Here is a 12,844-nt window from a genome sequence, read left to right as displayed (position 1 = left end):
CTAGTGTTCAGTAAACAACCTGCTTTTCAACACTAAGAAAACAAAAGAAATTATTGTTGATCTACTATCACCTGCCCTGTATGATTATTACACATATATATATACGCTCACCAGTTAGTGTTATATAGTGTATCATTCTAACTTTAAATCTTTTTTGTTTTCTCTCAATCTGTATACTATTACCTTTCTCTCTGTTTATATCATATTCCTCTCTACCTCTCGGGTTTCTTCTTTTGCAGCTGTAATGCTTAATTTCCCTCACTGATGAGGTTTAATCTCATAGGTCTTATCTTTATGTTATAACAGCTGCATAAAGAGATAGCAGTGTAGACAAGGGGACTCAGTCTCAAGGTGAAGGTGCATTCACCACCATACTGATTTGACCACATGGTACCTGGTGTTAGTAAGAGTCACATGTGAAATAACTGTTTTACTTGTGCTAATGTAGGACACTATATCCATTCAAGTGTTAGTGTAATTAATGAATTAGCTTAATAATTAACAGTCATCTTGTGTTACATTTGTGCTCCTGTTGTATTTCTGCTGATACCAGGTCATATCAAAATCTAAGATAAATATATTAATCCATTACAGCCTTTTCCTCTTATGTCTATATTGTTGCTTGGTTTTACAATCATCTATCATGCATGCTCTGGATTGAATAATGTCTTACATATATTAAAAAGGAAGGTGTACCTCTCTTGAAAAATATCTTTGCACATTAGTTATGAATTGTTTATTGTAAAGCCACATGAAAACACCAAGTGACGTATTACAGGTGATTACTCAACTTAATATTGCATCCAAAACTTTGGAATTGTTACAATACATACATGTCATAGAATAACTCTGCTAATTGTGGCATTTCCAGAACACTTTTTAATGCAGTTTTTTCCCCAAAATATGTATCTTTTAATATCTTTTTTTATATCCCTTTTTATCATGCATATATAAAGTTGGTAAAGCTGTGATAAGTCCAACTTCTTTAGAACTCTTTGAAAATCTTATCATAAATACTTCAATCAAAATGAAAAACTGAAATAAGTCCAGTTACACATGTGAGGGTTTATACATATTCTTCTAATAGGAAAATGCCTCAACAAAAATATGTTGGAAACTCACCCCTCCCCCATAGCAGGATGTGTAATAAGAATCTGTGGGCAGGAAAAGGTTAAAGGTAAAAGATTAACGTTATTGTGTAACATGTAATATGTAACACATTAACATGAATTACATCCAAAGTTCTATGAACAGTCCATTAAAGTATAGTGAAATACATGCAATAAGTTCCATATTGTTGTTGTCTCTTTTTTTATTTTAACAAATCTATATTTTAATAAAATGAAAAGTATTACTGAAACTTGTCAACTTAACCCTTTTAATTATTATGTGTTCAATCACTGTGTAGTATGATATTTGAATAAAACTTGAATGGGGACAGACAGGTTTAGTAATGTGTTTTAATGTGCCTGCAAACAGAGAGTTAAGTTTCATTTTCCTGACTCTTAACAAAACACACTGTTTCTGGGAAATGAAACAGAAAGTTACTGCAACTGACTGCCGAATAAAAGGAGAATCCTGAACTGTTTGTTTGGCATTTGGGAAAGGGTGCAGTGCTTTAATTTCAGGCCAAACTCTCACTCTACAACACATTACAAAGTATTGCATATAGGGCAGATGTAAGCTCCTGGATATAAGAAGGATGTCATTGTGCCATGGAAGAATCAGTCTTACAAAGGTGGGTCACCATGATTTTTCATCTTAACTGCTTTTTTTCCTTTGCTTACACATGTGGGTGACCTGAAAGTGAAAAAAGGAAAAGAAAACATGGTAAAATACAGTGGTGGAATGTAACTAAGTACATGTATTTATCCTGAAACTCACTGCGAATTATTTGTACTTTCACTTGTTTTTCCATTTCATTTCACTTTCTATGTTATTGTGGAGTAACATTTCAGAAGGAAATATTGTAACTTTTACCCTACTACATTTGAAAGCTATGGCTTAACTGCTGACACCGATCGATTTTAGAAAAAAAATAAAGAGTTACTGGCTGCATAACTTTGTAAACTTACAGAACGCTTTCCCATTACTTGTAGTGAGAAGCAGTGTGGGATGACTGAGAGTGTACCCACCATGGATAACACAGAGGAAGAGGAGGTAAAGAAAATAATTTAAAATAATACAGATAATGAAATTACATTACACAGTATATACATATTGTGCTATCAGTTATTGATTGATTCATATTTCTCTCAATTATCAAGGAGTTCTATGATGCACCAGATGCCTCCCATGAGCATAGCTTTGAGAAAGAAAACTCTCCTGCAACTGACTGTAAGTGTGAATGATGCAGAAGTTCAGCCTGAAGCTATCTATTGTCAGTAGAGAGGAATAAATAAATACTATTCAAGCCAGTAGATTGTGCACATTTTCATGACTGAAAACATGTTATAAACATGAGATATTTTTCTTCTTTTCTCATATGACAGATGTTCCTCCACCAAGAGATTTAACAGTTCTCCATGCTGGCAGTGAGACTGTTTCTCTTGGTTTAGCACCACCTGTTAGGTACAAACTACATATTGATTACTCCTGTGACACACACAGTGGCAGTGTGATCAAAGAAGACTCCAGCACTGTAGATGTTGATGGACTGTTTCCTGGGACTGAGTATACTTTCAGAATCACAAGGAGAGCAGACAATGGAAATCAGAGCGAAGCAGCATGTGTATCTGTCTGCACAGGTAAATCTGAAATAACTAAATGTTGCTAGAATTAAAATGAAATTATTTACCAATACACTAAAGCTTTGGCTGAGTAGTTGCTGAGTTCACCGAATGTTTCTTTATAACTTTAACATATATGAATCTACTTCTTACACTAAGGTATCCTCTCAGTTCATCACACAGTATTCAAGTTTGTGTCAGACTAAAGAGAAAAAAAAATGCAAAATATGTATTTGCATAAATTGTGTGAGGTTATAGTTTGCTGCCTTTCTGTTTGCCACATCTCGTATGCTTTGCTAGAAAACAGCACACATTTGAGAATGCCTGAATTTCCAGTAATAATTTAAACTATTATTGTTATATTATTCCCACAGAGCCCAGCCCTCCAGTGCAGGTCACAGTCACTCAGGTCAGCAGTGAGTCACTGTCTCTGTGTTGGGACCCTCCTGCTGGTGAAGTGGAGAACTACATTGTGACTTGCTGCAGTGAAGAAGACAGCTGTGTGCAAGAAGTGACAACACACACAAACAACCTGACTGTCAGCAGACTGAGGCCAGGGGTGTGTTACTCCCTCCAAGTTTCTACACAACTGAAGAATGGAAGAAGCAAGCCAGCTGTAACATCTGCACACACAAGTAAGTAAAACATTAAAATAAATAAGTATGATGACACAATAAGAAATAACACAAGATGTAAATGCACACCTGCTTGCACTATGGAGTCCATAAAAAGACAGAAGACAGTAAAACATTATATTAGCATTAAGTGAAAAGATTGCACATAACTGAAATAGAGTGTAAAATAAAAGCAGTTTTATGCTTTTATTTTATGCTTTTGTTTGAATATAACTAGCTCATTTTATTTTTTTTATTTTTTTGCTTTTTAGCTTTTCTATTTTTAGCAGTACATCTGTATGACAGCAATATCATTCTCACCACTTTTGCCCACATTAATACCTCAACTATTTGATGGATTGATATTACAATTTTTAGAGACATTTGGTCCCTACAGTATGAATACTACTGACTGTAAGTGATCACTTAATTTTTCATCTAGCAACATCAATCACACATTTATTTTCACGGAGGAACAATGACCAGAACAACCGGTGCGATGCCGCCTACAGTATACTCATTTTCCTGATCCTGAAACTCACTGTGCCCATCTGTGTGATGTTTTTGTAACCAGCACAGAGTGCATGGTAAACAGGTAGAAGGCGAAAAGGACAAACTGGTGGGAGGTTCATTCAAATGAATTGGCTAAAAGCTACATGTATTTGGTGGTCAATCTGCTGCTGCTGCTTTGTTGTTTTTATCAACAAGAGCAAACTAAAAGCTGGCAGTAAACATAATTCATGCTTAAATTATTGAATCTGTTGTCCACAGCTGTGTATGTCTAAGTATATGGGAAGCTTGTCATTTAGTTCATTAAATCCCAACACCAATCTGAAGGCAAACTATATGGCATGACTACAAGGTGCAGAGTACAAATAGGATACAAATATCCTATCCATGAGTCCATGATTCATGGAAGTGTGATACTGAAATGACAATCACTAGTTTAAAGTCTTCTTCAATACAGCATAATGTTAATTTTGTAAATTAGGGCCCCATTTAAAGTAAAACAGACCATAAAGCAGGATATGTTTTAGGGCATGGCTAGTACCTGTGATTGAGAAATCGCTTGGCGACAACATTTGTAGTGTAACCATGGCATTAGATTTACAGAGCATATGTTCTCAATAGACTAAATTCTATATTCTTTTTTTTTTAAAGTATATATTTTTGGGGTTTTTGCCTTTAATTGACAGGTTAGTAGAGACAGACAGGAAACAGGAGGCAGAGAGGGGGGTAATGACACGCAGGAGAGGACCGCTCGGTGCGGGATTCGAACCGGGGTAGCCTGCAGCGAGGACTACAGCCTCAACACATGTGGCGGGTGCTCCTCCCACTGAGCTAAACTCCGCTACTAGATTCTATATTCTGTAGATGTGTTGGAGCAGTTGGAGCAGTGCAGCAAAATCAACTGCTCTGTGAACAGAGTAAAGGGCGAAGAGGAGTGTGGTCTTATTAGCAACTGAGCCAGTCATGAATATCATTGTTTAAATGGTTTCAGAGTGCTGTCTTCTATGCTCTTTTACACCCTTGTATAAGATGGGGGTGGGATAAATAGGAAGCTAGAGCTTAATCAGTGGGTATTGTGGTTACTTCTTTAGGAAGCTGAATATGTTGTAAATTGACTAGTGTTCCAACCACTCAAAATAAATGACTCAATTTACAAGTATGGAAGGCAGGATTACCTGGGTTTTCCAAATAAAACAAACACCATTGTCAATGCATTTATTCTATGTTCCAGCTGGGTCTTGGTCTATGCTTTAGTATGTTAAAACAACCAATTATAATGTTGATAATCATTGTCCACAGAGACGCAACTGGAGAGCTTATTGGAAGATCTGGGCTTGGTGCAGCACTACAATGAGAAGCTTTCCCTGAGCACAATACTTCAGATTGATGAGAAGACCATGACTGATGAAACTTCCAAGTGTAATTCAGATCTTCCATGGCATTTTCTGAAGAAACTGATGATGGTTAATGTGACAGCTAGGAATGTGAAATGTACATTAGTATGTGATTTAAACTGTGATGCTGCATCAGGGAATACAGGGTTAGATCTTAAAAATCTGGTTGACAGTCCAAATTCAGGTGACATGCTAAACCCACTCGACATAATCACTGCTCTCTTTCTGTGTTCTGATGGTTTTGTACAGCAGGAGTTGGCACTCAAAATGTCTATGTGTCAGTTTTCTGTGCCTCTGCTGCTTCCCGACATTGACACAAAACAGTGCACACTCATGCTGTGGGCCATGAGAGACATTGTTAAAAAGTACAGGCCTCAGTCACTGTCTGAATCCAAGGGTTTCATTGAAGACAGAATTGTTCTCTCAGATATTCCAATGATATCTTTTGTGAGACTGGGTGAATGCTCCTTGTCCAAGTCAGAGATTCTCAATAAACTTCTGAGCAATTCTCAGCAGTACCATGACACCTTTGTTCATCATGATATGGAGTGTGGAGACAGTCCAAGGAGAATATCCAATGGCTTGGTTGAAATGACTTGGTACCTTCCTTGTGGAAACAAAAACATGGATCTTTTCAGTGAGCCAGTCGCTGTAGCTAACCTTCGTGGGGACATTGCTTCATTTGAAACACAATACTCTTTTTTGTGTCAAACATCTACAGCAGTTTTTGTGTTCTTTGACAATTTGGACTCTGAGTGCATGCTGCTGACCAACCAACACCAAAAAGCACGGATCTTCTTGGTGGGTAACCATCAAAGCAAAAGCTTCAGTCTAGATGCTTTAGAAAATGTAGCAAGTGAGTTGGGTTTGACTAACAGCAACATTATTTTGAAGACTAAACGCATGAATGATGCAGACTTTGTCAAAAATTTGAGGAAAACAGTCAGTGATGTAGTGGAGAACTCAAAGATGAAGATGCCAATAGAGCAGATGGCTGATGTTGCCCGTGAACTGGGAATCTTGGTTGATGAAGACTCTCCTGAGTGCCAGACTGCCAAGAAAAATGCAGATGCCATCACTGCAGAAATTCAAGACATCCTGGCATACAAAGAAGCTCAGCTTCCATTGCAAGGCCAAATATGGAAAGAATTGACTTGCATAGAGAAGGAAGAATTTCGGCTTCGAAAAGCTGGGTCTGAAAATATAGAAGTGTACAAAAGCAATCTTCAAGTACAGAAAACAAAACTTAGAGAAAAACAGAACTCTTACGACATATCACCTGCTATGACATGCTTCATCAAGGCAATATCAAGCCCTGGGATAGAGCGGTGCTTTTTCCTGAAATGGATGCGAATGAACCTCGATAACCTGTCTCGAGAAAAACTGTCTTATCTCAGGGAGCAGTACAAAAAGAAATGTAAGAGTTCTGAGAACAAAGAGGAGATTAAAGACATCGACAGACAACTTTCCAACAGCTCATTGGGGACTGAACACTTCTTCCGTGAAATGGGTCAAATCTATGAAGCTTCAGTTTCCCTTCCAGAAACAGATCCATCACGTCAACAATTACAGCATCTTCCAAAACTTTGTGCAGGATTGCTGCTTGATGGACTTCCTCTTGAGCTTGTTGACGGAGATGCATCCAACATACCTCTCAAATGGGTGAGTGATGTTCTCTCTCAGCTCAATGACTTGGTGTCTCCTAAGAGCAAGATATTGGTGGTCACAGTACTTGGAGTTCAGAGCACAGGAAAGTCCACTCTCCTGAACACAATGTTTGGAGTGCAGTTTGCCGTCAGCAGTGGTCGATGCACTCGAGGTGCCTTTATGTTGCTCATCAGAGTCAATGAAGATGTGAAAGAAGTACTCAACTGTGACTTCATGGTGATCATTGACACTGAAGGCTTAAAGTCACCAGAGCTTGCACAACTGGATGATAGCCACGAGCATGACAATGAGCTTGCAACGCTTGTTGTGGGGCTGAGTGATATCACCATTATCAATATTGCCATGGAGAATTCAACAGAAATGAAAGACATCTTACAAATAGTCGTGCATGCTTTTCTCAGGATGAAAGAGGTTGGCAAAAAACCCAAATGTCAGTTTGTTCACCAGAATGTGTCAGATGTTTCAGCCCATGAGAAGAACTTACGAGACAGGAAACTGCTGTTGCAACAGTTAAATGAGATGACCCAGGCAGCAGCCAAAATGGAGAAGAAAGAAGAGAACAAGAGCTTCACTGATGTGATGGAGTACAGTCCAGACACTGGGAACTGGTACATTCCTGGACTCTGGAATGGGAACCCACCAATGGCACCAGTCAATGTGGGGTACAGTGAAGCTGTGTATGACCTCAAGAAGAACATCATCCAAATGCTGGGGAACTGTGACTCATCTTCAAACAATATGTCTGAGTTTACAGAGTGGATATCAAGCCTGTGGAATGCAGTGAAACATGAAAACTTCATCTTCAGCTTCAGAAACAGCCTGGTGGCTGATGCCTACATGAGGCTTTGCACAGAATTCAACAAATGGGAATGGGAATTCAAAAAAGAAATGTACACCTGGGTCACAGATGCTGAGACAAAAATGTCCAATTTCGGAAAATTTGATGTGAAATATGAGCTACCTGACGTGAGAGAACTTCTGACTTGTTTGAAAAATGAAGCTCGAACACTGCTGACTAATTGGGAGACAAAGCTTCTTGAAAATCTGTCACAATATTTCAAGCAAACTGAGGGTCATGTCTATCTGGTAGAAGGATACAAAGAGGACTTTGCAAACAGTACAAAGAGCCTTCGACGAGAAATGGAGAGGTCTGTGTTTAATCAGCTGGAAGCAGCAGCTGACATTAGACAGGGAATGACAAAGCTTGATAAAATCAAGGAGAACCACACAAAAGAATTAGAGGGGAGAGTTAATGCATTAATTCAGGATTGTCGGAAGAAAAAAGTCAAGATGACAGACACAGAGCTGGACCAAGAATTTGATGAGATGTGGGATACAACTTTGAAGGAACTATCTTTCTGTGAACAAAAGGCTACAGATGTCTTCACCAGTGTGTCTCACTCCCTGAGAGCAAATCTATCACATAAGGGTGGTCATGCAAATGAAATATTGAGTAAAAAAGACTTGAAAAACTGTGGACTGAGACCTTTCACATATAAGCCTATTGTTGAAGGATTCTGCAGCCAACTTAAACACACTGTGAAGAAGTGGTTTAGCAAAGATCAAGAAGCAGCTATGCAACAAATGGCTGACAGCACCATAGCTGCTTGTGAAGACATTTTAATACAGAAAATGGAAAGGAAAACCAATTACCATGACACTTACATTGAGGAGATCCTACACGTGATTGATGAGAGGCTGCATAACAATCACAATCTGAAGACAGGGATTGAATTTGAAGTTTGTCTTAAACAGCACATCTGTGGACTTGCAGCCCGGGACTTTCAGAAAATGCATGAAGATTTCATAGAAGAGAATGATCCCAAAAGATGTCTCAACCAAAACAAAGAAAAGTTTCGTACTGATTTTATGGATGTGTTCCATGAACGAGATCAGTGCCAGAAGAAGGCAGAAGAATTCACAAAACAATGCTTGAAGCCTGCAGTCAAAGACTTTGTCAACCGCTCCTTGGGTCCTGACATCATTGGTGAAATGCTGACATGCCAGCAGTTCAGCACACGAATGTTTTTCCAGCATTCAATTTTACTGGATTTGCTCTCCAAGGATGACTTTGAAAAGTATCTGAGCTACATTTGCTCATATGAAGATTATGTGAAGAAATGGACTCTCAACCAAATAATTGAACACTTCTCCAACCCATCTAAAGCGTTTGAGCTTGAAAATCAACATCTGCAGTCAAGTATCAACAGCATAAACAATGCTATCAACAAGGCAAAAACACGAAAAAGTTGTGACTTGAAGACATTTGTTGAAGATATCTGCAAAGAACTTGGTGATAAACTGGTCATTTCCCAGGATGCTCTTGGTGCTTTCATGATCCTGAACAATGCCGACCAGGAACAGTTTGCTTACTGGCTCACAGAGTGTGTGAACGAAATGGGACAAGCTCTCATGGTAACCTTCCAAGAAGACAACATCCAAATAAAACTAAAACATCTCCATGTGAAACCTCAGAATGAGCTTTTCACCAAAGTGATTGGATGTGGTAAACAGTGTCCATTCTGCAAAGCGCCTTGTGAAGCAGGAGGAAAACAACATACTGAGCACTGGACTTCTCTACATCGGTCACAGGGTCTTGGTAGATACAGCTGGCATGACACAGAAAATCTTGTCATTGACATTTGCTCTTCTCTTGTGATCAGTGATGTGCGTTTTCGCTGTGGTGCTACTAAGGGTGAATGGCACCCTTATAAGAGTTACAGAGAAATTTTCCCAGACTGGAAAATTGCTCCAGACGTAAGCCTTCAGGCCTCAGACTACTGGAAATATGTATTTGCGAGGTTCAATAAGAAGTTTGCCAAAGAATATGGATCAAATCCTGCCGATATTCCTATATCATGGAAAGTTATCACATGTAAGCAGGCAGAAGCAAGCCTCAACGAGTCATTTAACATCAAGTGAGAGACTACACCCTCTGTGGTTATGGAGATACACACTCTTCTCATAACATTCATACATTTACCTTCTTCTATATAATGTAGGAGAGGATCATAAGTGGTAACATATTGTATATATGGTGACAAGGTTTAAGATACATAGATATACCAGTACAAAAGATAAGAGAAAATCAAATGTTGTGGTCATTTCTACCTGAGATTGAATTCAACATGTTGTGCATGCATAGAAATAATGTACTCTAACTATATGTGGATAAAGACATGTTTTAATACTTTTTTTTCATAAAGATTTTCTCTGGCATAGATGCCTTTATTTGAAAGTAGAGAGACAGGAAACTACAGGGGGGAGGGGGGCAGGACTCGAACCGGGGTCTGCTGCGTACATGGCATGCACTTTTAAAACTTTTTGATTAGTATGTGTTGTTCAGTAACAGTTTGATTACACCTGAGTTAGTTAACTTACGAATCTAATTTTATTGTGTGTGATGATGTACACAATTAATCAAAGCAACCAAGTGACAGAAAAAGATGTCAAATTAAGTATGATATGCAATGTTTTTTGTTTGTTTCTGTCATGTATCCAATGCCAAATATTTACCTTTCTTCAATTAATTAAAGAGTCATTCAGTGTGTATGTTTGGTGGGAAGGTGGGGCCATAACTAGTTGGAGAATCTGAGGAGTCAATGTGTTCAGTGTAATAGTATGATGTGTCTTTTTAAAAAAAAAAAATCTTGAAATTTATAATATATTGTTTTTGTTTGTGTATCGTACCAAATATTTACAGTTTCATATGAATTAAAAGATTATTCAGTCTATAAGTGGTATTTTATTGTCAACATGTACGCATTTCTTACTTCTGTTCATTGATTAAATAAAGACACAAAATCAGCAGACTGGCTATGAATGTCTTTAATGTTTCCCAGATCAGAATCACAGCATACAGTGTATAATAACTTCTAAAGTAAACAGAAATATCATCACCTCATTTATTTATATAGTTTTACTTTTTTTAATAATCATCTTTTTAAAAACTCCATTATTTAACATTTTTCTTCATGTCAAGTCTCGGGTTTCTGAATTCAACAAAGAATGTAAAAACAAGACAACAGGTGCAACTTTGCAATGGAGACCAAGCCAAAGGTTTTCATGTATCACTGTCTGTGTGTATGTTTGCCATTGAGGGATGTAAATCACGTGCTTCCATGCACCATTGACCCAACACAAGATCTCAAAGTGATGGAGTGCATCAAAGTCATCATGTTTGACTGGCTTACTGCAGTTTTTAGGTGTATTGAATTACAAATGAGCCAAAATGTAACTGCAACTGTGTGAACCACAAGTCACTTCATAAGGTAAACAGTGCTGAGTGTGTGTCTACTCTGATCCACTGTTAAACACACATACTCAGAGTCTGCAAGTGCACTGGACTTTTCAGACTTCCTTGACAATTCAGCAATTTCTCAAATTTTAATATATGAAACTCTTTTCTGCTTTTCAAAATAAAAGTTTACTAAAGCTTTAATAAAAAGGGGGAGAAAAGACAAACCCATAACAAAGAGCAATTAAATAATCGATTTAAAACAGATTTTTTTCAGATCACAAAATAAGCATTTCATTCATTCACTCAAAAAAAAGAAAAAAAGAAAAACAAACAAGAAACTTAATATTTACAAATATTTTGTCTGTTTGATTCTTACACTTAAAAATGTACAGTTTTGATCCTCTTCCAGGTGTTGTGTGTCCGTGTATGTCCTGCCACCCAGTTTGGTATTTTTCTTCTCACATCCAGTTTCCTCATAGTGGGCAGACTGCAGTGAACCTGACACGATGGCGCCCTCCAGTGTTAGCTTATAAAATAGACAAGGATAAAAGAACAGACCAAACTAATAATACCTTGTTGCTGTTTTTACCTCCGGTGGTGTCGTTGTAGCTGTGTTGTGGTGAAGTTTACCTCACAGCTCCTCACTGCCTTCTTATCCACAGGGGTACAAAAGTGTTCACGCAGATCTGATCAGACACATCAGATCCTCCATAGGACAGATTAACAAGGTATACTCCTAGTCAGGCACGTGCACACATAGGGCCCTAGGGGTGCTTGAGCCCCTGCCCTTTTTGCCTCGTATTAAAAAGTGCCTTCTGTGTGTGTGTGTGTGTGTGTGTGTGTGTGTGTGTGTGCGTGCGTGCGTGTGTTTATTTGTTTGTTTTAAATAACATTAATAAAGTCCTGTTAGGGATGTAAAAAAAAAACCGGCGGTACAAAGACTGTACCCATTTCTTGTAATACGGGGTTGTTGTGTGTGTTGAGCCTGCTGCTTCTTTATCCGTTGCGGCTCCGCTCGGTCACAGAGGCAGAGCAGCCAGAGAGAGGGGGGGGGGGGGGGGAATAACTGAGGAGTTGTGACAGTGAAGCAACTTGAACCTGTGAGTTATGGTCTAACTAGTCGCTGTCCACTTATTCAACGTACTTAATTATGGGTAATATTTCAGAAAAACGCTTGATTTTAGTCAATGTGTCAGCTTCTATTTTTGCTGGACGTCGGAGCACGGCGCATCAAATCTACACAGAGCAGATCGTGCGGGACAGGAAATCGTGTACAAAATACAAAATAAAACACCGGGTTAATTTTCAAAATAAACTACACCGTGTTTACGGCGGATTTCCCTCACTACAGGTCTGAAGTACAGGTCTGAAGTACAGGTCCGAGGTTAAGATAAAGTTTATTGCGACTTTGCTTCTACTCGGGCTAACAAAATAATAATGATAATATTAACAATAATATAGTAATTTCAGCATTCTGGGGATATAAACTGTATTATTACTCATGTTGACAATCATTTGTTGACACAAAATAAATGGCAATTGCATATCACTTTCACCTACAGGACACACAGCTAAGTAGTTAGCTTTCTATTAGCACTTTATTTTTAATTTTACATTAATTTCCATATTGTGTAAAGGACCTTTTCTGATTTTGAGCCCCTGCCTCTCTATAATCATGTGCACGTCCCT

The 12,844-nt window shown here is 38.3% G+C and overlaps 1 protein-coding gene and 1 long non-coding RNA gene across 2 annotated transcripts in view; both read left to right on the top strand.

Moving 5' to 3' along the window:
* LOC128383336 (interferon-induced very large GTPase 1-like) overlaps positions 1–10,454 on the top strand; it is a 30,093-nt gene extending 19,639 nt beyond the window's left edge. Inside the window, exons 4-6 of the mRNA XM_053342959.1 lie at positions 2,493–2,747; positions 3,104–3,364; positions 5,153–10,454. Of these exons, the coding sequence (XP_053198934.1) occupies positions 2,493–2,747; positions 3,104–3,364; positions 5,153–9,837 (5,201 nt within the window). The 3' untranslated portion in view covers positions 9,838–10,454. The remainder of the gene's footprint in view (positions 1–2,492; positions 2,748–3,103; positions 3,365–5,152) is intronic.
* On the top strand, positions 1,618–2,337 carry LOC128383338 (uncharacterized). The gene is made up of 3 exons (XR_008323893.1): positions 1,618–1,738; positions 2,100–2,160; positions 2,268–2,337. It is a non-coding gene; the product is annotated as an uncharacterized LOC128383338 (long non-coding RNA).
* Positions 10,455–12,844: the final 2,390 nt, after the last annotated feature.

The sequence above is a fragment of the Scomber japonicus genome, chromosome 22 (genome assembly GCF_027409825.1).
Source record: "Scomber japonicus isolate fScoJap1 chromosome 22, fScoJap1.pri, whole genome shotgun sequence".
NCBI classification, from domain to species: Eukaryota; Metazoa; Chordata; class Actinopteri; order Scombriformes; family Scombridae; genus Scomber; species Scomber japonicus.
The sequence above is the reverse complement of the archived record's forward strand: the minus strand, read 5'-3'. Positions and strand labels throughout refer to the sequence as shown.